The 23062-nt window shown below is 37.5% G+C and overlaps 2 protein-coding genes across 7 annotated transcripts in view; one reads left to right on the top strand and one right to left on the bottom strand.

Moving 5' to 3' along the window:
• Ccdc80 (coiled-coil domain containing 80) overlaps positions 1–1837 on the top strand; it is a 35335-nt gene extending 33498 nt beyond the window's left edge. For both annotated transcript variants that reach the window (XM_042676761.1, XM_042676762.1), the window contains 2 exons: positions 180–260; positions 1330–1837. In XM_042676761.1, coding sequence (XP_042532695.1) covers positions 180–260; positions 1330–1676 — 428 coding nt within the window. In that variant the 3' untranslated portion in view covers positions 1677–1837. The remainder of the gene's footprint in view (positions 1–179; positions 261–1329) is intronic.
• Positions 1–23010, bottom strand: part of Slc35a5 (solute carrier family 35 member A5) — a 38140-nt gene extending 15130 nt beyond the window's left edge. The window contains exons 1-7 of one of the 5 annotated variants that reach the window (XM_042676764.1): positions 22674–23010; positions 21947–22092; positions 18283–18381; positions 17241–17374; positions 13961–14028; positions 10269–11049; positions 7110–8487 (exon numbers count right to left, since the gene is read on the bottom strand). In XM_042676764.1, the coding sequence (XP_042532698.1) occupies positions 8422–8487; positions 10269–11049; positions 13961–14028; positions 17241–17374; positions 18283–18381; positions 21947–22073 (1275 nt within the window). In that variant the 5' untranslated portion in view covers positions 22074–22092; positions 22674–23010 and the 3' untranslated portion in view covers positions 7110–8421. Of the gene's footprint in view, positions 1–7109; positions 8488–10268; positions 11050–13960; positions 14029–17240; positions 17375–18282; positions 18382–21946; positions 22113–22673 lie in introns of those variants that run through there. The other 4 variants (XM_042676765.1, XR_006147047.1, XM_042676763.1 and 1 more) reach the window with 4 other exon arrangements.
• Positions 23011–23062: the final 52 nt, after the last annotated feature.

Raw genomic sequence — 23062 nt, 5'->3', positions numbered from 1 at the left:
TAGCATATCTCCACAAACAAACAGACAAACAAATAGACTAACAGACAAGAGGATTGGAAGCAGGACTCAAGACAGACGTTTGCCTAGCCTGTGTAAGGCTGTGGTACTGTAAAGGAAAGAGAAGAGAAAAATTTTCCTCTAACTTTGTGGTTTTTCCTTTTCTTTATTTTTTTCCTCAGGTCTACGCCACATAACCATTCTGAAACTTTTAGGAGTTGGAGAAGAAGTTGGAGGAGTTTTGGAATTGTTCCCAATTAATGGTAACATGTTGCTATTTTAGAATAGTATGAATTAGTATTAAGTTCAGTTAAATAATAGTAAGCTATATGGAAGTGGTGGGTATACCTCACAGGAGAATAAGTTCATGGACTCTTCACATTGTATATGTCTTTTTTTTGTATGACTGTATGTGTATGTATGTCTGCATCTATTTATACATGCATGTGCATGTATATATGTATGTGTGAGTGTGTGTATGTCTGCATGTGTAGTATCTGAATGTGGAGACATGTTTGTGTGCACAGGATGTGTATAGAGTAAGGGGTGCAAGGACTAATACTGATTTCACCATAAAACCACTCAAATGTATTGGTTTTCTTGACTAAAATAATGCCTTTTGTCTATAGTGGCTTATGGTATATTTTCTTTCATATTATCTCATTTCAAGCTTATTAAGCACTTAGGTTTTATCTCACTTATTTACTTTCAACAGATGAGTAAATGCAGCAAAAAAAATTCAGAGAAACTGAAAAAAGTGACTACTGACTGAAAGTTTTAGGAAGTAAACCAATCCTTCCTTTCATGAACAAGCTCTTTGAATGAGACAGTGAAACACTTGTCCCAGAAGCAGACAGAGTAGATGACTCCCCAGCAGAATCTCAGCTCATTCCTTTCTCATTCACCCATTTCTTTTCATCCTAATAATAGCTAGGCATATTGATCCAGTTCTTCACATAATTAGTATCTTCCATGTTTGACAGAAAATAAGCTTCCTGTGATTAAAAAAAAAAAAACAAGTCAAAAGGGCAGCTATAATTACAACGAAGTAAGCTAAATGGAAATAAGCTTAGAATTATAAGCAGCATAATGATAATTTAGGAAAGTTTCAAGAAGTTGATCCTGTCAAGATGAAATTAAAGGTCTAGTTTGACAGGCTGCAGAACAATAGGGATATTTAATATCCAGTAGGAAAAAAAAACCTGATTTTCTTTCAATGACTGAGCTAATGATAAAAGACTTCTCTCTATTCTTACAGAGATTTCCTATCACTTTAATATTTTATGAGTGACCATTCTTTAATCCACTAACAATTCCAATTCTGTATTCCAGGGAGCTCCATTGTTGAGCGGGAAGATGTACCAGCACATCTTGTGAAAGACATACGTAATTATTTTCAAGTGAGCCCAGAGTACTTCTCCATGCTTTTAGTGGGAAAAGATGGAAATGTCAAATCCTGGTATCCTTCTCCAATGTGGTCCATGGTGATTGTGTATGACTTAATTGACTCCATGCAACTTCGGAGACAGGAAATGGCCATTCAGCAGTCACTGGGGATGCGCTGCCCAGAAGATGAGTATGCAGGCTATGGTTACCATAGTTACCACCAGGGATACCAGGATGGCTACCAAGATGACTACCGTCATCATGAAAGTTACCACCATGGATACCCTTATTGAAGAGAAATCTGTAACCTTAACCCTACTCTGTTTCCCTGCAGTTGAGTTGCTAAAGCCACACGTGGCCAGCTACAATAAGGGAGTTCTTCCATACTGTCTACACCCCCCGTGTTCTTTTGCAGTGTTCTTCCAAGATAAAATAAATAGCAAACATTTCCCTACTCATGAGTTGTTACTGACACTTCAAATTGTCTTACATTTAAAGGAATTGTTCTAAGTTGTGGGGATCAGGTGCTAACTAATGGTACTGAAAATAGTGTTTTCTTACATAATGAATATTACTGGACATGAAAATATTTATAAAAATTGTTCTAAGTTGTGGGGATCAGGTGCTAACTAATGGTACTGAAAATAGTGTTTTCTTACATAATGAATATTACTGGACATGAAAAAATTTATAAAAATAAGTATTTATGTCTATTTTTCTTTAGTCTTCATATTTGTTGATAAATGAAAAGTATGATTAAGAATAAAGTTTGCAGATACAGTGGCTCATTCTTACAATCCCAGCTACCTGGGGAAGTACAGATCAGAAAGAAGGTTCTTAGTTGAAAGCCAGAACAGGCAAAATAGAGTAGGACCTCTGTCTTAACCAACAAGCTGGATATGGTGATGATGTGTGTCTCTGACCCCAGCTATATGGGAGGTGTTAGGAAGATCATAGTTTGAGTCTGGACCCTGGCAAAAACATGAGGATTTACCTGGAGGTGGCTCAAGTGGTTCCAACCCCAGTAGCACCCCCTTCCATCAAAAAGAGAAAGAAGTAAGATTACAGGAAATATCTGGGCAGATGGAGAACAGATAACTTCTTAGCACTCTCTAAAATATCTTTAAAATATTTAAGATAGTTCTTTTCTCTATGTGGTTCTTTTATGAAGCTTGATACTATAGGAATGATGATACCAGATTTAAGTCAATGTTGTCACACTAAGGCCACTGGACTTGGGAAGAGTAGGTGCTCTACCTTGAAGAAGTTGGAATGGATACCTAAGTTCTGGTCTATCTCATATTTATGAGTTCTTTTTGCATTCAGGGAGTAAACGAGTAAGCTCAGGGGCTTCCTGTGATTGAGTTTGTGTCAAATTTTCAAAGACTCAGATTTGGTAGTGCAGAATCCAGTTCTAGAATTTTATGGAATGGGCAAAGGTATTAAATGGCATCACTGAATTCTGTCCAGCGGTTCACCACTGAGCCTACAACTTAATGGAGTCATCACCTCTACCACATGGAATGCTGCAGCATTTCTTCATGGTCACACTGGAGCTTCTAAGTGTATTTAAGGTGATAGGACTGTGAGCATCCTAAACATCCCAGAGTCTCTGTAATAAGATACTGACGTGTTCTTCAGCAGTTTCCAAATTAGCTAATTATATACACCATTTAAAAAATATCTTGATGCTTAAGTGAACTAGGCACCTTTGAGCAGACTGTGGTGTCTAAATATCAGCTCTTCTACAAAGTGAAAAGTCCATGGACTAAGGCTGCAGGGTGATTTTAAGGAGCTTATACTGACTCTGGGGAAAATGCTTCTTGGCTTTCCTTTTTCCTTATAAAAAATCCCTTCCTTCTTTCCAGGCCCCTTTCTTTGTCCTAGGCTCTTTCCCATGACCCATTCTGGCTCTCAGATGGCTATAGCTGATCAAATGTACCTGATAAGCAAAAGGTGCCGCTCTTTCCAAGGACAGCTATAACACAAAAGGTGATTCATGAAGGGAAAGGGAGAGAACACCTGGGAATATCATTTCTGGAAGTTTGACAGTTGATGCTGAAAGTCTCACTTTCCTTTCCCAGAAGGATGTTCGAGATGTGATGAATTTCTCGTGTAACCTTTACCATCATTCAATCTGTCTCTGTCAGTCCTCTATCTTTAGTTTATTTCTTTCCATATATTGTCTTCAAAGAAAGAGAGATTAGAACAAAGGTTGGCCCTATTCTGTCAACATGTCTACATTTAGAAGACCTCGTCAGGAAAAAATGGAAGTCTTGGTCTGTAGAAAGAACCATCTGACATTTTGGTTCTTAATCTAGAATACTATGTTGAAGGATAGACTCAAGTTATATGATAATTTAAACATTGATTAAATTCATACTATTTTCTAGTCACATGCATAAGTAATGGGTCTTTATAGAGGAGAGAAAGGTAGGAGGAAGAGATCAGATAGAGATGGTGAGTAATGGTAGTTCTACAGTCATTTGGAGGCTAGAATGCTTGTACTGTCCTTTCCTTCAGGCTCTGAGTAACTTGAGCAAGTATCTCACGATGGTTTTACCATCAGTATGGGCACCTTTGTCACCATAGCACCAGCAAACACAGATTCTCCTGGGAACTTTGTACTTCTTTCAGCTTTATAAAGTTGTCAGGTGTCCGTGAAAGACAATAGCAATAGTATTCATTCATTCATAAGTGAAAACCAACTGAAAGTGTGAATTCATAAGTGAAAACCAACTGAAAGTGTGAATTCATAAGGAAAAACGTCATCAAGGTTAAATAAAAGGAACCATCTTGATCTCACAGTATAAACTCTAAAAACATATGCCTATTCACAATCCCCAACAGGGGAAAGTCTGACAAATGGAAAGATAATGAACACACTGGCGGTTCACTGTCCTTAAAGATCAGCTGAGGGTGAGAAGCCAGAGACAAGAGACACAGCTATACAGGCTATGCATTGTTTTTCTTCTTTTTAACTTACAAAGCATTTTAGGGAGAAACAAGGTGGAAGGAGGCCACATGGAGGCTATGGCTTACCGCTAGAGTGAAAAAGTTCTCCCTCTTATCTCTGAGGGATATCAGAATGTTGGCTGTTTGATTTGGGCCAAGGTAAGAGTAGAAGAATTTATGATACGTGATTACTGTGGTACTTCCTGGGTGGTTTGTTTTTGTTTTTATTGTTGTTGTTGTTAATGATGGTTTCCAACTGACATAACAGATTAAGTCTGGATGGTTGATTATGTAGTCAGAGAGAGAGGCATTAAAAACCCTGCTCAGACATTTTACTTTGAGCTCTCCCAAAGTTAAGATTTGGGGAGCTAATGCTGGAGTAGTAGAGACAATATAAATAAGACTTGGAAAGCTTAAACAAAGGATACCTCTCAGACCTCTTCTGCTTGCTACACTGTATCTTCTGGCTCTCAATAAAAGTATTCTATGAATATGTCCTGTGGACTCTGCTGAGCCTTTCCAAATAGATGAACTTGGAGGGCTACGAATGTGGCTCTACGGTAAAGTACTTACCTAGCATATCAGAAGCCCTGCTTTGACCACTAACACTTTCAGTAAACAATATAATTTGGGAATGGCAGGCAGTCACAGATGGAGTCAGGAGAGAGGTACAAGGAAGAGAGATGGGAAGGCCATCAGCTTGCTTCCTCAAGCCTTCTGGGCAGGTATAAGAGAGAAAAAATTTCCTTCATTATTAGCAATTATAAAGCTTGACAAAATCAAGTCCACCTCAAGTGACAAGACGTCCACAATGGGATTTGGGCAAAGGAGCCTGCTATAAGTCGAGGACTTCTGCCCTGAGTGTCTCCTCCACATGGGTCTTAAAAACCTATAGAACGGGATCTATTTGGCCGAAAATTTGGGGCTGTGGTCTAAGCCACTGTCCCTCTACCTCCAAGTCACATTTCTGCTTCCTAGCCTATAGTTCAAAATTTGGGAGAGCCTTTTTATAACGTAAGAAAAAAAATGATCACCCTCTAAATGTTGCTATGGGTTAGTTGTCCTGAGTAGGAAAGATGTTTATTTCTTCTTTCACATGACAAGTGTACTCTATAGTCTCTTAATTCCAAGAGTCTCTAGGATATGGTTTCTAGACCTTTCACCTTCATTCACATCGTCTGCCATCTTAAAACAGTGATGCCTGTAAGGATCGCAGGGCAACCACAATGGAGCCTCACATTTTACCTCCAGCTTTACTCCATGTCCATCTCTTAGGATGTGCTCAGTTTATAGAAGTAAACATTACTTTGGACAACAAGTGCTTTTTAAGAGGGCAAGTGGGAGAAACGAAGGGGGAACAATTCAGCAGTGGTACTCAGTAGACACAATGTTGAAAATGAACTATGCCTGTGGGTGGGGACAGGAGGGAAAAACTGGGAGAGAGCTAGGTAAGGCATGACATTGTCTAAAAGGAATGTACTTGTTATCTAACATATGTAACTGTAACCCCTTTGTATATCACCTTTATAATAACAAGAAATTCAAAAACGGAGGATGGGAAAAAGTAATTCTAAATTAAAAAACTGTCCATCCCCATGCACTACTGAAATCTGCTATTTTTGTAGTTTTATCCGTTCTATTGGCAAAATATGTTTTATATGTTATGTTTCTAAAAGTGAAATCCTCTTATACTTTCATTTTTAAAAAGAACCACCACAGCCAGGCACTGGTGGCTACTCAGGAGACTGAGATCTGTGGATCACAAAGCCAACCTGGGCAGGAAGGTCTGTAAGACTCTTATCACCAATTAACCACCAGAAAACTGGAAGTGGTACTGTGGTTCAAGTGATAGAGCGCTTGCCTTGAGCTGAAGAGCTCAAGGACAGCACCTAGGCCCACAGTTCAAAGCCCCACAACTGACAAAAAAAAAATCGCCATAATCTTCCCATTATCATAACTCTGGTGGTAATGTGTATGATAAGGTAAGCCATTTTGATATCCTGAGATATTAAGATCTACACCAGGGGCTGGGAAGGTGGCTCAGTGGTAGAGCGCTTTCCTTGCATGTATGAGGCCTTAGGTTCTATTCCTTAGCACCACATAAGCAGAAAAAGCTGGAAGTGGCACTATGGCTCAAATGGTAGAACGCTAGCCTTGAACTGAAGAGCTCAGAGACAGCACCAAGCCCCAGAGTTCAGGCTCCATGACTGACAAAAAACAAAAAAACAAGATCTATTGCAAGCTTTATTTTTTTTTGGTCAGTCATGGGGCCTGAACTCTAGGCCTGGGCACTGTCCCTCACCTCTTCAGCTCAAGGTTAGCACTTTACCACTTGAGCCACAGGGCCACTTCTGGCTTTTTCTGCTTATGTGGTGCTGAGCAATTGAACTCAGGGCCTCATGCATGCAAGGCAAGCACTCTACCACTGAGCCACCTTCCTAGCCCCACATTGCAAGTTTTAAAAAGTGTTCACGGGCTGGGAAGGTGGCTCAGTGGTAGAGCGCTTGCCTTGCATGCCTGAGGCCCTGGGTTTGATTCCTCAGCACCACAGAAGCAAAAAAAGAAAAAAGCCGTAAGTGGCGCTGTGGCTCATGTGGAAGAGCGTTAGTCTTGAGCTGAAGAGCTGAGGGACAGCGCCCAGGCCCAGAATTCAGGCACCACGACCGGACCCCCCCCCCCCCAAAAACAAAGAAGTGTTCAGGTTTTTGCATTTTTGGAAATTAAAAGTATTCCACATCTTACCTTATAGGACAGAGTAGTGACACAGGCTATGAATTTAATAATTTTAATTATGAACTTACTATCATCATTCATATTATTTTGCACATCACAGATTATATAACAATATTATATACAAAAGTCATAAAAACTTGAAGAAAGGAGGAATGTGTATGCTGCATGACGTCTTGTAATTCATGTTTACAGTATAAGACTTGGTAAACAAACAAGTCAGTGAAAGCTTATTTTTTCCATCATTATCCAGCTGTTTGACCTGGAACAAGTCACTATTTTTTCACTTTTGAATTATCTATCAACCTGACTGCTGGACTGGTAAGAGTCAATAAGAATCAATTGGCTGCATGCAAAAATATCTTGAAAAATACCATGCACTGAGGATGAACTACTAGAGTAACTGACTTACTGATTACCGGCTTTCCTACTTTTATAGTAATAATACTCATGTTAAAAGTTAACATCTAGTTACAAAAAGACTCTTTGTGAAGCAACTCAGACATTAGTCTTACTGACAATCTGGTGTGATTCCAAAGCCAGTGTCTTGACTCATAGTTATAAAATAAATAAAGGTATTTAACAGTCACAGATTTAATTCACAACTAATAAAATACCTTTTTATGTACAGTTCTTTAAAAAGTAACAAGTTAAATAGGGAAAAAAAATCCCTACAATGCCTTAAAATATAATGGTAATTGTGATGACTTGGGAACTTTCATATAAATAAAGCTTATCTGTATACACAATATAAAAAGATAATCATTAAAAAGAAAAATTTTCATAAATTCCTAAAAATGAAAATTCTCAAATTTTGTTTTTCAAAAACTGCTTTTTAAGCAAAACATTGATTGACTACAGACTACGTTATTCCAAATCTACACCACTACCAGATACATCCTTGAGACAATTTTTTAGAGTCTCATGCTTTTTAATGGCAACAAGACTATCTCTAGGAAACAAAATTTTTGAGGGATAATATTTACAATAATAACTAAGGGGAGACTATGACATGCAGCTCAGCATGGCATAATCATAAATATCTGGGGAAGTGATCTCTCTATTTATAGGGTCTAACATGATAACTCAAAAGTTTTTTGGAACCTTGAAGGGCATAATATGAAAATTTGCATTGTTGTCGTGAGCTATTAATATAGTCTCTATGTTATTGTTTCTACATCAATTCTTAGAAATCTCTCACTTTTGGAGATAGAACCCTTAGGGAGTGTTTAAGTATATGCAAAGAGTGTTATGTTTTAGACTATTCTTAGTTTATCAAAATGAGAAGATAGATTACAAATATTGCAAATGTGAAAATACAGTGGTGAGAGCTGACAACCAATTGGGTACTAATTAGAAAGTGTCTTCATCTGATTCATCACTTTTGGGTTTGGTAAGTCTTTCCAGTTCCTCTCCATCCTAAAAGGAAACATGAAATCAGTAATTAAAACAAAATTAAAAAGCATTTTGTTAAAAATCTATCTATCCACCTATCCATCCAGCCGCCCTGCATCTGTTTATTTTGTATTACTCAGGTTTATACTCAGGACCTCAAACTAGGCAAGTGTTCTACCACTTAACTATATATCTAGTCCTTTAGCTATGCCTCCTACCTCACTGGGATGAGAGGACTGAGAGGCAGGGTTTCACTAACTTTTTGCCCTGGCTGGCTTTGAAATGCAATCTTTCTGATCTACACCTCTAGACCAGCTTGGATTACAGCTGTGAGCCCCTGTGCCTAGCCTAGAAGTACTGTATTTTGAATCATTACTATGAGGAAGGCTTTCTTAATATACAAAGCAAGAGGGCCGGGGAGATGGCTCAGTGGTAGAGCGCTTGCTTTGCATGCATGAGGCCGTGGATTCAATTCCTCAGCACCACATAAGCGGAAAAAAAAAAACAAGCCGGAAGTGGCGCTGTGGCTCCAAGTGGGAGAGCACTAGCCTTGAGCTATAGAGCTGAGGGACAGTGCCCAGGCCCAGGGTTCAGGCCCATGACTGGACTCAAAAAAAAGAAATGTAAAAAAAAATATACAAAGAACCATATTCATTAAGTCATGAGTCTTATTTCATTAAACTGCAAATATGAATCTGTTCAAATTAAATACTTGGAAAATTAACTTCTGAAGCAAAATGAGATGATTAAAAAGTGAAAGGTATTCAACTCAGTTCCTCAAGTTCAGTAAGCCACATGAATGTTAACCTAGGAGCACCACCTGCTGGTCTTGAGGGGAAATAATCCAAGGGTGGAGAATGGGATAGAAGCTAGGCCTTGTACCTAAAGTGATTTTACTTACAAGTTAAAGTAAATAGCATTATCAGTCCCTGGAAAAGAGCAGACTTCTGAGTGGACAATCTGGCTGAGACTGGGGAGTTTGGGACACAAGCTTATATTTATTCCCCCTTAATCTGCTGTATTACTATCTCAGAGATGTGACATCTAGTGGAGGCCTGAAGAGTAAAATGAGAAACACTGCATAGCACAATTCATCTTGTGTGTTTTTAGGAAAACTGTAAATCTAAAGCTATGTAAGATAATCCATTCCTTTTTTTAACTTGAATTATATTCAACAATTATAACTGACATAGTCAAAATAATTGCATAATCATCTCCCCAGAAAATAGGATTCTACCACTTAGAGGCATCCTCTTGAAAACTATCTTCATGGTAAAGTAAATTCTGTAACTTCAGGGAGGATTAAAAAACCAGGTTTTCCATTTAAGAAGATTTACCAATGTAAAAGATCTACTTCTCTGAGGAACTTGGCTTATTTTTCCAACTATTATGCAATACAGCAAGGAACAAGGAGTTAGATCTCTTAAATCCACCACTGGTTTTTCACTTATTTATCCATTTTTAGCCTGTTTCTTTAATCATAAAACTAGGAAGACATGACAAGATTAGCAGTGAGGTCTTTTTTAGGTCTGTGACTTTTGTAATATTCTGGTCCAATTAAGATATTGCATGCTGGGAAGACTATGGTTTCAACTTTCTCTCTGCCTGACAGATGTTGTAATATTGTAAGCAAAATGAGATGATTTGACAAACAATACAAGTCTAGTGAATGCCTACTGATTCATTTTTTTTAAGTCACAGATACACATTGTTTTTGACAAACCAATGATGAATTTTTTCTTCTTAACTAGCTATATTTTGAATTTGTGAAGTGCAAGCAAAATGGAATCGCCTCGGAAACTTACCCCACTGGAACGCTCCCAAAGATTGCCACTTAGATCTCGGATCCTTTCTTGCCTAGGTGCATACTCTAGACTTTGAGACTTGCTGGCATTATAAATAAATATGGAGAGAAGGGCAGATGGGGCTTCCAAGAAAAACTCCAGGGAGGGCTTGAAGTCAAAGACCAGGACAGACACTGCTGTGATGATGACAGTGGTGACCTGGGCCATCAAGACATGGAACATGTTATCCAGAAACTTCAGGATGAAAGCCACTGCAAGGCCCTGGAATGCAGTTACAAAAATAAGGGCTATTGAAAATGCATTGTGGCCATAAAAAAACCCACAGTTCTTAATTTGATCCCGGTTGCTGCTCTGCAGGCCCAATGTCAGCCCATTAAAAACAATGCCAAAGAAATAGAGTTTGCTGTTCTGTATGAAGATGCTTTCAGTGAGCTGGTTCCCTTCCTTCAGTATCTTTTCATTGTAGATATTGGCCATTGAAGACATAAAGCACTGTACTATAATGAGAACATGGCCCAAGCCTAAACGGATGTGACCGAAAACTCTGGCTGTAGTGTTCCACTTAGCTTCAGGAAAAGTCCACTCCTTTGTTGTGCAATTATCTTCCCTGGAACATTCGTTTTGGAAATGAAGACAGGAATTGGATGGGCTGAAAAAGGCATCATGATGAAATCCATGGCCTGTCAGGTTATTGTGTGAAGTTTTAGTCCCAGTAGTTAGGGCCACAATAGACAAAAACAGAATCAGAAGGGAAGCCCATTGTATCCAGCTTAGATGCCGCCTGTCCAAAGATGAAAAACAACATCTTACTTCTGTTCTCTCTCCCTTTGCCACTTGAAAATTCAGAAACTTGAGTACTTGGTTGAATAAACTGAATCTAGTAGTTACCAGTACTCTCCATAGTTCAAGCTCAAAGAAAACCTGTTGGTGTTATTTATTATACTGGTTCTCAGTTTAGTTTCCCAAGGAACACAAAGAATATAGATGAGCTCCAGAAAATCTTACATCTAGGTGAATTTCTCCCTAGAAAGATCAAATCTCTCAACGGTATTCATGATCATTAGAATCTTTGAAAAAGCTAGCTACGTGCATTATACAACCATCTGCAAGGATAGTAACTGCTACTTGGGGCAGTGTTCACTTGTGTTCAGTTCACAGAGCTCTAACTGTGCTTTCTTTCTTTCTTGAGCCCAATAACAAACTTGTGAGATATAGAAGACACAATATTATTCAATTTTGCTGACTCATTTGGTTCAGCAGCTATGTGCTGCTTACTTGGGAGATTAAGAAGACTTATCTCCCTCCAGAGGAATTTATACTTTAATAGTGACAGAGGAACATTTGAACTTGCAAGTCAAGTTTATTTCTTCCAAGGCAAAATGACAGAAGCTGAAAGATGAAAAATAAACTAAAGTTTGCCATGTGATGAGGAAGCTGGTTATATATCCAGGAGGAAAGAATCTACTTATGCAAAGGCAACAGGAAAGCATGATGTTAACAGAGAAGAGCATTTCTCAGAGAATTCTGCAAGGCATCCAGGGAGAGCAAAACCTTGATGTTTGCAGACAATTACTCAGGTAAAGGTGTGAAAAGCTAAGAAAAGAGAATAATAAACGCACAGGCATAAGTGTAAAGTTACAGATGAGAATCAGAAGCTGTAAGACTTTTCTTATCATGGGAGCTTAAGTAACTTCCTTATGAAAATGTCAGAGAGGGCTAGGAAGGTGGCTCAGTGGTAGAGGGTTTGCCTTGCATGCCTGAGGCTCTGGGTTCGATTCCTCAGCACCACATAAGCAAAAAGAAAAAAGCCGGAAGTGGCGCTGTGGCTCAAGTGGTAGAGTGCTAGCCTTGAGCTGAAGAGCTGAGGGGCAGTGCCCAGGCCCAGAGTTCAGGCCCCACGACCAGACCCTCCCTCCCTCAAAAAAGAAAAGAAAATGTCAGAGAAAGATTTGCGTTATGGTTTGTATATCTTCCTCCCAGGCAATCACATCTTTAAAGATTAATTATAAGATTTCTTAAAGCATAAAAGAAAATGTGCCTGATTTCACCAATCATTCTATATATTTTCTTTGAAACCAGTAATATGCACATGACCTCAGATAGCAGCATACCTGTGTACACTGTCATGAGTTATCATGTATGTTATTTTCAAACAAATAGAACTCAGAAATGGGGATAGCATAGCTATGTGCCACGAGGTAAAAAACTGAATTTATCATTTCAATTTCTGAAGGTACACTGGGACACAGGAACATATTGGGTAGGAGAAGGCAAGAAGACTGGAAAGAAGAAATAGAGATAAGGTGGATATTCAGTTTTTAAAAGCTATGTAATCAATTATTGCACGTGACAGGCAAATGAGGCAATAACAATACAATGTAGTGCCTTTGGTAAATTTTCATTTCTGGAAGGCATAGATTTTCCATTAATTTTGACATTGAGAATAAAGAAACTGACCCTTAAATAAAACTAGTTACTGCAAACTGCTTATTCAAGGTAATATTCCTAGGAAGAGAACAATTATTAAGGATTAGGCTAAACATGATGGACTTTCACAAAAGGATATGAAGTTTAATAAATTACTCTGTCAAATCAGCATGTCAGAGTTTATTCTGCAGTTTACTTGGCTGCCTCACCTAACTGAAGCCTAACTGAAGTTCCAAGTAAACCTAATTTTCTTTTATTATCATGGATATGTGTCTCTAAATTTATTAGAGGAATCAATATAAGATATTTTTGTTTGTGTACATTTTCTTAGGAGTGAATTTTTTTATCCTGTAAAATGAATTTCACATTGATTTTAAGGGTTTCAAAGTATTTTCAAATTGTTAAAGAATTACTTTTGTAATTCAAAGCTAAAGCAAACATGATGAATTAAGCACATTTTCAATGTTATTTTAACATTTAAACTGTACTAAGTACACTGTTTAGTTTGCAATCTCTCACATTAACAATGAAATGTTTCCCCACAGTAGCACAGTAAAAAATAAGAAATTTAAAGGGATTGTAAAATTAAAAGAAAACAAGCATAACAAATGAAACAAAAAGTTAATTTTATTTATTTTTTGTCAATATTATTGACTAGCAAATTAAACTGGGATTAAATCTCTAGGTTTCTATATTACCATTCTTTTCTGTCTTAAGATACTTTGGTCTTTGCTTTTTAGTTGAGTCAATTTGAAAAACATTTGTACTACTCAAGATCCTAGAAATAATAAGAGAGGTTTAATGATAGCCATTTTAAAAGTTTAAAAACTTACTTTTATTAATTTATTAATTATAATGTTAACTAGTTAGAATTTAAGTCATATGCTCAAGTGGCTTATTAAAGAAGCTGTCACTCTATTATCTCCAAAGTATAACTGTATTAAATTATGATAGGAATCTCTTGATTCTCTTTATTGTACAGATTGTGCATGAAAAGCTCATAAAATCTTCATTAAAAATTATAACGCAATCATGTATTTATAAGATGCTGTGGACATTTTGTACATCAGATCGTAGAGGACTAAGGCAAGCTAGCACTGGACTTGCTTTCCATATGGGTGAAACAATGTGTCCAACCCACAAAACCAATTAGGAACAAAATAAGGTCTTAGGAAATCTGAGGGCTCAAGACTTTGGGTCTATTATCTGAAATCAGTCGGTAGCACTTTAAAATATGATATATTCTTTCATAGCAGGTTACTTACTTGAGCACTATCCTGAATAGAAGAGCTGTTGTTATAATGCTAAAATTTGAGAAGATAACAGCCATGGCCTAGAAAGAAACAGGAGATAGTATTACAATCCAAACAAAGTACTGACCTCAGGAATCTCTCAGCTTAGTAGTTCACCTGACAACAAACCCTCTTAGTTAAAAATGAGGGAGTTATTGGGGCAGCTGTTTCACTAAAGGATCAAATTTCATTTTTATTGCTCAAGTTTATGCAGATAGGATCAAATTATTGACCAGACTTTATAAATATGTGTTTAAGTCAAGCCAATGACAATGTAAATAATTCATATGTAGATCTGTAAATATTTATAAATTCTAATGGTTTAGAAAAGTTCCATGCTTATGAAATACACTTTTCACAGGTGACAAAGTACTTCATAGGCTTTATGAAACTATTATTATTATTATGTTGCTGTTGTTGTTGTCTTGGGATGGAACTCAGGACTCCTGGTCCCTTTTATAGACTTACTATTGTTTCTATGGGTTGAGAAAACAGAAGTATTGTCAGGCTTATTCATGTGGCAAGAAAGTCTAGGGAGACATTTAAGCATCCTTTTTGTTTAATGCTTTAAATTAATTTTCCTAGTTGGAATGACGTGACTTAAAAACAACACTTCTACTTAACAGTTCTTTGGAATGACTCTACTTATTTTAGACATTTAGAAATGTTTTTGTGAATTCAGTCATAATACATGAGAATATAAATCTGAACCTGTATAGGTTTTGTTCAGAAAGTATGAAATTCTATCATTGCTCTCATATTTGGACCTGGGAATATTAATAATTTTTTTACAATAATCCTATGTTCTAGTACACTCTGTCTTCTTCTTTTAAGTTTATTAAACTACAAAGTGTAGCCAGATATGATGGTTCCTACCTGTAATCCCAGCACTTGGGAGGCTGAGGCAGGGGGATTTCAAGTCAAGACTACACAAGCCTGAGCTACACAGAAAGATTGAATCTAAAAACAGCCAACCAACTAACCAACCAAATTATAAAGAGTATCAAGCTTTCATTTATTTATTTAATTTATTTTTTTGTTGGTCATGGGGCTTACACTCAGGGTCTGGGTGCTGCCGCAGAGCTCTTTAGCCCGAGGTAAGCACTCTACCACTTCAGCCACAGTGCCACTTCTGGCTTTCTGGTGGTTAATTGGAGATCAGTCTCATGGACTTTCTTGCCTGGGTGGGCTTCAAACCACAACACTCAGTCTCAGCCTCATGAGTAGCTAGGATAACAGGTGTGAGCCACCACTGCCTGGCTCAAGCTTTTTTTTTTTTTAAATTATAACCATTAATAACAGAATTCATGTCTAATATGCACTTTTTAAAAGAGTAAATGCAATAAAACGAGCAACAATTTCAAGAGCATAACATGGTTTTTCTATTCTTGTTCACTTTTTTTGTGGTGCTCTGGCTTGAACCCAGTCTTCTGCATGCTAGGCAAGTATTTAACTAATGAATTCCATACCCAATCCCTTCTACTGAATTAAAAAATGCTTTTAATAAACTCCCAGTTTTACATATTTGTGGGTTATAAAGAAAGCTAATTTAGTACATAAAATATAATATATAATGATCAAATTAAGATATTTAGCACTTCTACTTTCTTAACCTTGTATATTTTTTTGTACTGGGAGACAATGAATTGGTTCTCTTAGTGTACTTTTCAGCAGATAAATGCTTATAAACCCCAGTTAAAAGAAAAATATGAAATGATGAGGAAAGTAGCTTGTAACCGTGGGAAATGGTGATATTCACATTAAGGGCAACTAACAGAATAGCCTGCCTGGTTTGATGGATTCTTAAAACTCTTTCCATGTAATAGTATAGACTAATCCAATTATCAGCTCTTTGCTTGACAACATTCATGCATCTGAATCTGATTCCTGAAGTAGATCTGGGCACGGAAGTTAAGAGTATGTCATGTGACAGTTTGTAATATCTGTAATGTACATAATCAGGAAGGAAGTACAAAGCAATCCATATTAGAGAAAAATAAGGAAGTACAATTTGGCTTTCGTAATGGGAAGGCAGGAAAGGAGTGCGAATTTAGAGCTAATTTAGAGCTAATCTAATAAAACAAATATTTATTAAATGTGAACAACCATACTCATAATTATATAATAATTATATAGTTATATAATAACTGCATCATATAATTGTACTATTATATAGGTATTTTCAGATCTAAAAAACAAAGTAGAAACAAGAATTTAAGAAAGGGCACATTCTATGTGGATTGAGCAGTTACTACCAACAAAAATCAGAGCTGAAAGTAACTTCAGGTATTCAACTAGCCAAGGTCTGGGCCTTTGAGCTCATTTTTTTTCTATTTTATTGATACATTAACAATAGCTGAGAGTAGTCTGGGTGTTCCTAGCTACTCAGATTCTAAATTATGGGAAAGCATCAAACTCTTGTTTCTACAACAGTATTCTGCTGAGCTTTCCTTTTCAACTCATTCTAAAATTGATCTGATTAGTACTTAACAGGTTTTAAATCATGCCAATAAAGTTCCTATGTGTAATCAAAATGCTTAATCTGTCTTTTTAAAAGAAACAACACATATTTTGTCAATAAATGCAATAGAAACCTTCATTTATAAAATATTAGGAGGAATATGTGTAATCAAAACTGAGTAATAGATAAAAGCAGAAGACCAACCTCTTAAATTCTGAGTACATATGTCTTTCCATGTTCACACAAAGAATGCCAAGAAAAGAATATTCCCAGAATTATCACTTATACATGGCTTTCCTATATGGAGTAATATAATTCCTACTGTCAAAGAATTTATTGGTTTAATGATAAGATTAACAGAAAAAGCTATGCAAATAATGCAAAACACGAAGTACATTTACAACAGATGTAAGAAACAGAGACACACAAAATGTGTGATTTCTGTGTTAGTCATGGAAGTCTGCATGGAGGTCTGAGATGCAAAGACTGAGATTAGAGGATAGCTATAAGCCAACTACTGAAAAATTATATAATGAAGGGTGGAGGAAACTTCTGATTCCTTGGGCCATGAACAGTTTCCCCATAGAGGTCAGCTCAGTTAGAATGCTCAGTGCAAGAATCTTGCAAGCAAGCTGGTAATTCAAGATTCTGTGATAATTCTGGAAAAAATTCAGCAAGACTAGTGAGGACAAAAAGGGACTAATGAAGCCCAGGAAAAAGATAAAAGTAAAAAAAATTACTTCTGGAGTTCTTTTCCTTGAATCTTATTTCTCCAGTTATATTTTTACTTACAGGTTGGAGATAGGATAGAACATAGAAGACAATCAAGTTATCCAGGAAATAGAGAAAAGCAGGAATGGACCACTTCATGAACTGAGAGAATTCCTTCCAGGAAGCACATCTCAAATGTCTACTTTGATGATTTTCTAAAGGGAGAAATACAGCAATAAGCAAATGAGCTTCACTGAGAATGTCTATACTTTACTCTCTTTAACCTGTCTTTGTGTCCCATCACTGGTGGCCAGCAACACTTTTAGTAACATTTAGTTATCTAAGTGTTATTATTTACCATGTCTCAGGATACACATAAGATCAATATGAGATCAATAAGTTGGGATATATAGAAAAAAGTCCAAGTTTTGTATTACTAATTTTCCTTTCAGGGAAGGTCAGAGAACTAATAAAGTAGAAATTTGTATGTGTGGAAGAAGAAATAATTAATAGTCACAAATCCCAATGTGAGTTATATTCAAGCTGCAGATTTCCAAAGACTTAGGAAGTTATACTCTAACAAAGAGAATATGAAAAGAAAAAAAAAAGATAGTATAACTCGAAGCCCTGCAAGTAATGAGCAAGTTGCATGAAATGAAGAAATGCATTCTATTAATTAGAAACTCTGTCCAGAGTGAAACCCTTGAGTATGAAAGCCATCTTCCTGAACAAGCATCTCAGATCACATTCTGACTCCAGCAGAACACACTAAGCTGTTGCTGCCTTCCCTAAGGAAATGAGCCACTCTGCAACACAAAACCTATCAAGATAGACAGCAGAGGGATTTAGAAAATCCTGCAAGTATATGAAAACTTGCTGTGCTAAAATCACCACAGGAGGAAACGTGGAAGTAGATTAATGGGCAGGATAGAGAGTTACTGTGCTAACACAGCCCTTTCAACACTGCTCTGCATAATATTCTCTTTGAGTTTATTTCTCTTGTGAGTGTGTGTGTCTCTATATATGCATGTCATACATAAAATTGACTTTAGTTTGAAAGTTTCTGGATTATGTGATTTTTTTTTTTTTTTTAGCTAGCATTGAATATTATTCCAAGACTCACCTTTCTTTATAACACAGAGGGACACCAGCGCACAGAAAACTAGCTTCACCAGTTCTGAGCACACATTCACAGTAGTTGGAAGATAGTCATACTTGTTCTCTGAAATGCAACCAAGATTTCTTAACTATAAATTGTATTCTACTTCTACTTATATATAGTTAATAGTTGTTAAACTTAAAAGGTGGATTTAATTCCTAGTTCCATTAAACTTTTTCCAGCTGACACAGCTTTTCTGAATACTTGCATCCATTTATTTATTGGATCCCTTATTGTCTTCAATTTTTTATTATCCTTGAATTTGGTAAACAAGTCTCATGTTTTCCTTTGTGTTACTCTTACGTTATGTTGAACAGACTAGGAGTGAAAGCCAAAAAAGCTCTGCCTTTTAGACGGAATATTAATATGACTTAGTGTTTGACTTATCCAATGGTTATGAATTTTCCTGCTGAATTGTTTGTGTGTGTGTAGAGGGCAGTGCCAGGGTGTGAACTCAGGGCTCTGGGGCTTGCTTAGCTGAAAGTTTATCACTTGAGCCATGCTCCAGGCCATCCTTTTGTGTTTTTGATTATTTGTGAGTAAGTGTGTGTATGTGTGTTTTGTTTGAGATGGAGTCTCCTGGACTTTTCTGCAAGGCTGGCTTAGAACCTTGATCTTCTGGATCTCAGTCTCCTGAGTGACTAGGGTTACAGGTGTGAGCCACCAGATCTTGACTAAGACATTTCTTTAACTCAGAATTTTCCAATCTGTTTCGTATCATGATTTACACAGAAAATATTAATATTCTTTAATACTATGGGATACATGGTAAACTGGAACAAAGGAAAAAAGCTACTTTAGGCAAGAGGCAACTGACTGAAGTATTTCTAAGGTTTCTAGGCTATTTGTGCCCATTAATAAGCTATGAAGCTATGCCCTAACAAACCTACTGAATCAAGAAATGAGGTTTAGCTAGCATGCCTTGGTGCTAATTATTACCTCTATCATTTCTAAACGTTAATGAACAACTTACTTTATTATATTTACCAAGGACATATATGAGCTTTATTAGGTATTCTTTTCAGGCATCTTTTTGTTTCTCCTAGTTGAATTAAAATGCAAACCGGTCAACTATAAATGCCTACTTGACATCAAATTCTCTTTCTACACACTTCCACTTCTCTGAAGTGTCCCTTGAACTTCTGAATCTATGCAGAACCAAGTTTGTTCTTGATGTACTATCTGTAAACCTCTGTCACCACACTTGGCATACTGTACTATAACTTTTTATGTATGTCATACTCTTAGAAATGTAAGCTCCTAATAAGAAAACAGTCATGTTGGTCACCTTCACAGGTTGAAAATTTGATCTCTGTAAGGTCTGCCCTGGGTTATTCAGGCCCAGTGCACCCACATCCCTACCTTTTGGCTAAGTTTCCACCTAGGTAACTGGTACACCTGGAAGCAGTCACCTCCCCCTCTTGCTAGGTCACATCCTGGGCCACCTCTGGATCCAGTGTGGCCACACCTTTCTCCCACCTGGCCAAAGCTCTTCCTGTCCCTGGCCTAGATAAGTCCTGGCCCTGGGGTGGGTCGCCTCTTTCCACCATTCTTCTCTTCCATGCACAGTGGGAAGCAGTGCCTGAATACCACGTGGTATCAATTCATCAGCTACCTAATGAAATCTATTATTTAATATACCTTACAGTCTTCTGCACTTTGCAGGTGTAGGCACTTAACAACTGTCTACCTGGATTTAATATTTGCTTGTTCAATTTTCTCCATAATTTAAAGTCTAGTTCAAATACCTCCTCTCTTTTCTTGGCACAAAGGCAAACTCAAGTCAGTTTGTTATCCTCAGATGAGACTTTTCATTATCTTTGGTGTTATACAGGCAAACTAGTATGTGTACATGTACACAAGGACGCAGGGCTTAGGTTACAACTTCTAAATCCTTGTCAATGTTAACTCATTCTTGCTTTTCATTGGTTCTTTCTGACATTCTTTTCCAGGTTAATTTCAACTGTTTGTAATCCTTCCAGTACAGCTTATCTCCTAGACTCTAGGAATAGAAAATAAAATCTCAGCTCTTTAACATAGCATATGAACCTCTAAAAATAAACCCCATCTATATGGCATTTTGGTATTTTTGTGTATCAACTGACAGAAACCAGGGAAGTACTCCCTAATACATTTATACTGCACAGTCTGTCTGAAACAGAATAAATTCCCTTTTCCTTTACTGCAGGTATGGTCCCTGAGCTTTTTTGCTCCAGGCTAAGGAGCTATCACTTGAAACATACCTCCATTACTGTAATAATGTAGTTAATTGGAGAGAAGAGTCTGGAAATAAGGGTCTTGGGACTTCCCTGTCAGGTTGGCTTCAAACTGTGATACTCAGATCTGACTCCAAAGTAGCTAGAATTTCAGGTGTGAGCTACCAGCACCTGGCTTTGACATTGTTATAAATATATTCTCCAAGTGCAACTAAAGAATTGAAAATGAAGGACTGTTTCAGCAAGGAAAAATTTACTTCTGGGATGAAGCCAAAAATCTGGCAAGCTCACTGATCAGGCAAGCAGTTCCCTATTTATCCCTAATGCAGCAGGCCTTCACCCTCTGCTCCAATTGGTTGAGCTCTGGTTCACAATCTGCTTGTGATTGGCGGGTTAAGATAGATTTACATAAGGCAACCACTAAAAGATTAACAATACAAAAGCAATCTCAAAACACATCCACACCCTCTGCTATTTCTTAAACAACCAAAGTGGTGTCTTAATTCCATCTTAGTACAACTTAAGATAAAACCTTCCATTTCAAAAATTCTTCCTCATTCCAAAGCAGTTCCTCTTTCGCTTTCAATCCTTGCTGCCATCTAATGTCAGCAGAATAATCAGCGAGAGCCAAGCCACAATGCCTAAAGGAGCTTTTGAGCAACCAATTTTGATAGAAACGACAGCCTTTCTCACAACATATTTCCAATACTGCATTTATTAAGAATATTTTCATAATATGTGTACATGTCTCTCCTAATAAAACCTATGAATTCTTAGGGAAAGGCCTATCCTTAGGCATTTTGAACCCTACTAATAATATTTAACCTAGAGTTTTAAAGATAAATATCAACTAAAGTTGGGCTTATATATACATATGGCTCCCAAAGAAGACCATCAGTCCAGGTAATGATGTAATGATTTTATGTATTGTAATGAACGGAAAGTATTCAATAGTTTGTGGAAGTGAAATATTTGCATAAATTCTTAGATTAAAAAAATTTTTTGAGTACATACCTACAAAACCTTATAATCTGTAGTGTTCTACATAAAATAATTATAATAATACCTCACAAATGTCAAGTGACTATATCTTCCTAGTTTCAAATAAGCTACAATTATACAATTCACTACAATTAAACAATTGTCCAGAAACACCTGCTGAATGAAGTAAAAATCAGGTACATGTTCTGTACAAAGGGTTTGATTTTGTACTTAACTGACACAAACTTCAATCAGTGTCAATATTTTTCTTGTAGAGAAAGAAACAGCTAAATACTAAACATGCGCTATCATTCATATGAAGCAAAGTCTTCCATAAGGTACTATTAGTTTTATTTTATACACAAAGAATCCAAAGATAGAAAAGATCAAGTGTATTAAGTTCTCCATACATATACCACATCAGAACTTACCTTCATTGGCAGAATATTTTACCAGTAAGATCCGACTTGAACTTAAAGCAATGAATACAGCACCCAGTAGGAATGTATACATCGTTGAGGAACATAACCCAGGACGCCTACAGCATTTTCTTTCCATTCCAATGCTTTTTAATTGCCTTGAAAAGAATACTTTCATGAGCAACTCTGTTGGTAGACCTAAGGATTAATTATGCATATTGCCAACACCATTGCTTGTGCATTAACAGAAAATATTTAGATGTTTGGCCACAACTGTATATCATATTCAAGATAGCTGAGTAGTATAAGATAAACAGTGGGTGGAGGAAATGAAAAACTCAAAGTCTGATAAGGAAAGATACCGCCCGACTGGAAACGAGGGGGCAAGTATTTCAGTGAGTGACAATGTGGGACTGCAGAAAAGCAATGTATTTCTTTCTCTAGCAACGTTGCTAGAAATTGCAATCTTTTTTCCCTTTTATTTGAAAAAACATACTGGGTCCTATTTCACTATAGTAATAACGAAAATGCAGCCTCTTGTTAAATCAGTGCAAATGAGTCTAACAGGGCGTTTCTTTCTGACAGAAGAGTACACACAATCTCAGGGAGCATAAATACTTGCCTTAAGAATTGACCTACAGCCGGCATGGCACACTGCGCCTGAGGCGGGGGAGAAATGCCCAAACCACCCACCAGCTGGGCTGGGCGCAACCTGACAGGAGTGCAAGGAGTCACCTACCCTTAGGAAGACCAGATCCACCTCCTCGGTCAGTGCCGTTTACACATGCGCAGTAGAGATCAAGGTGACAGCCCACAGCCTGTGGTGCCCCGCGCACGCGCAGTGCTGCGCGCCAAGGGGGCGCGGTTACCTCGGCAGCTCAGAAAAGCTTCTAGTGGGAGAACGCACATCACAGAGCTGAGATAGTGACTGTCCGTAGTTCCCTATAGTAGCAGTCACAGCTTAGAATCCATGGGCGAGGAAGCTTACGAAAAGGAAACGAGGGTTAAAAAAAGCTTCTTTCTCCAGGCGTCCTACTCCGGAACCAAAAGCTCAGGCCAGCCACCCGAGTGAGAAATAGCGGACCCGGCGGCCACAGCGCAGGCGCACTCAGTGTTGTATTTCCGGGG

Source organism: Dipodomys spectabilis, unplaced genomic scaffold (genome assembly GCF_019054845.1).
Source record: "Dipodomys spectabilis isolate Male_0828 unplaced genomic scaffold, ASM1905484v1 ptg000032l, whole genome shotgun sequence".
Taxonomy (NCBI): Eukaryota; Metazoa; Chordata; class Mammalia; order Rodentia; family Heteromyidae; genus Dipodomys; species Dipodomys spectabilis.
The sequence above is the reverse complement of the archived record's forward strand: the minus strand, read 5'-3'. Positions and strand labels throughout refer to the sequence as shown.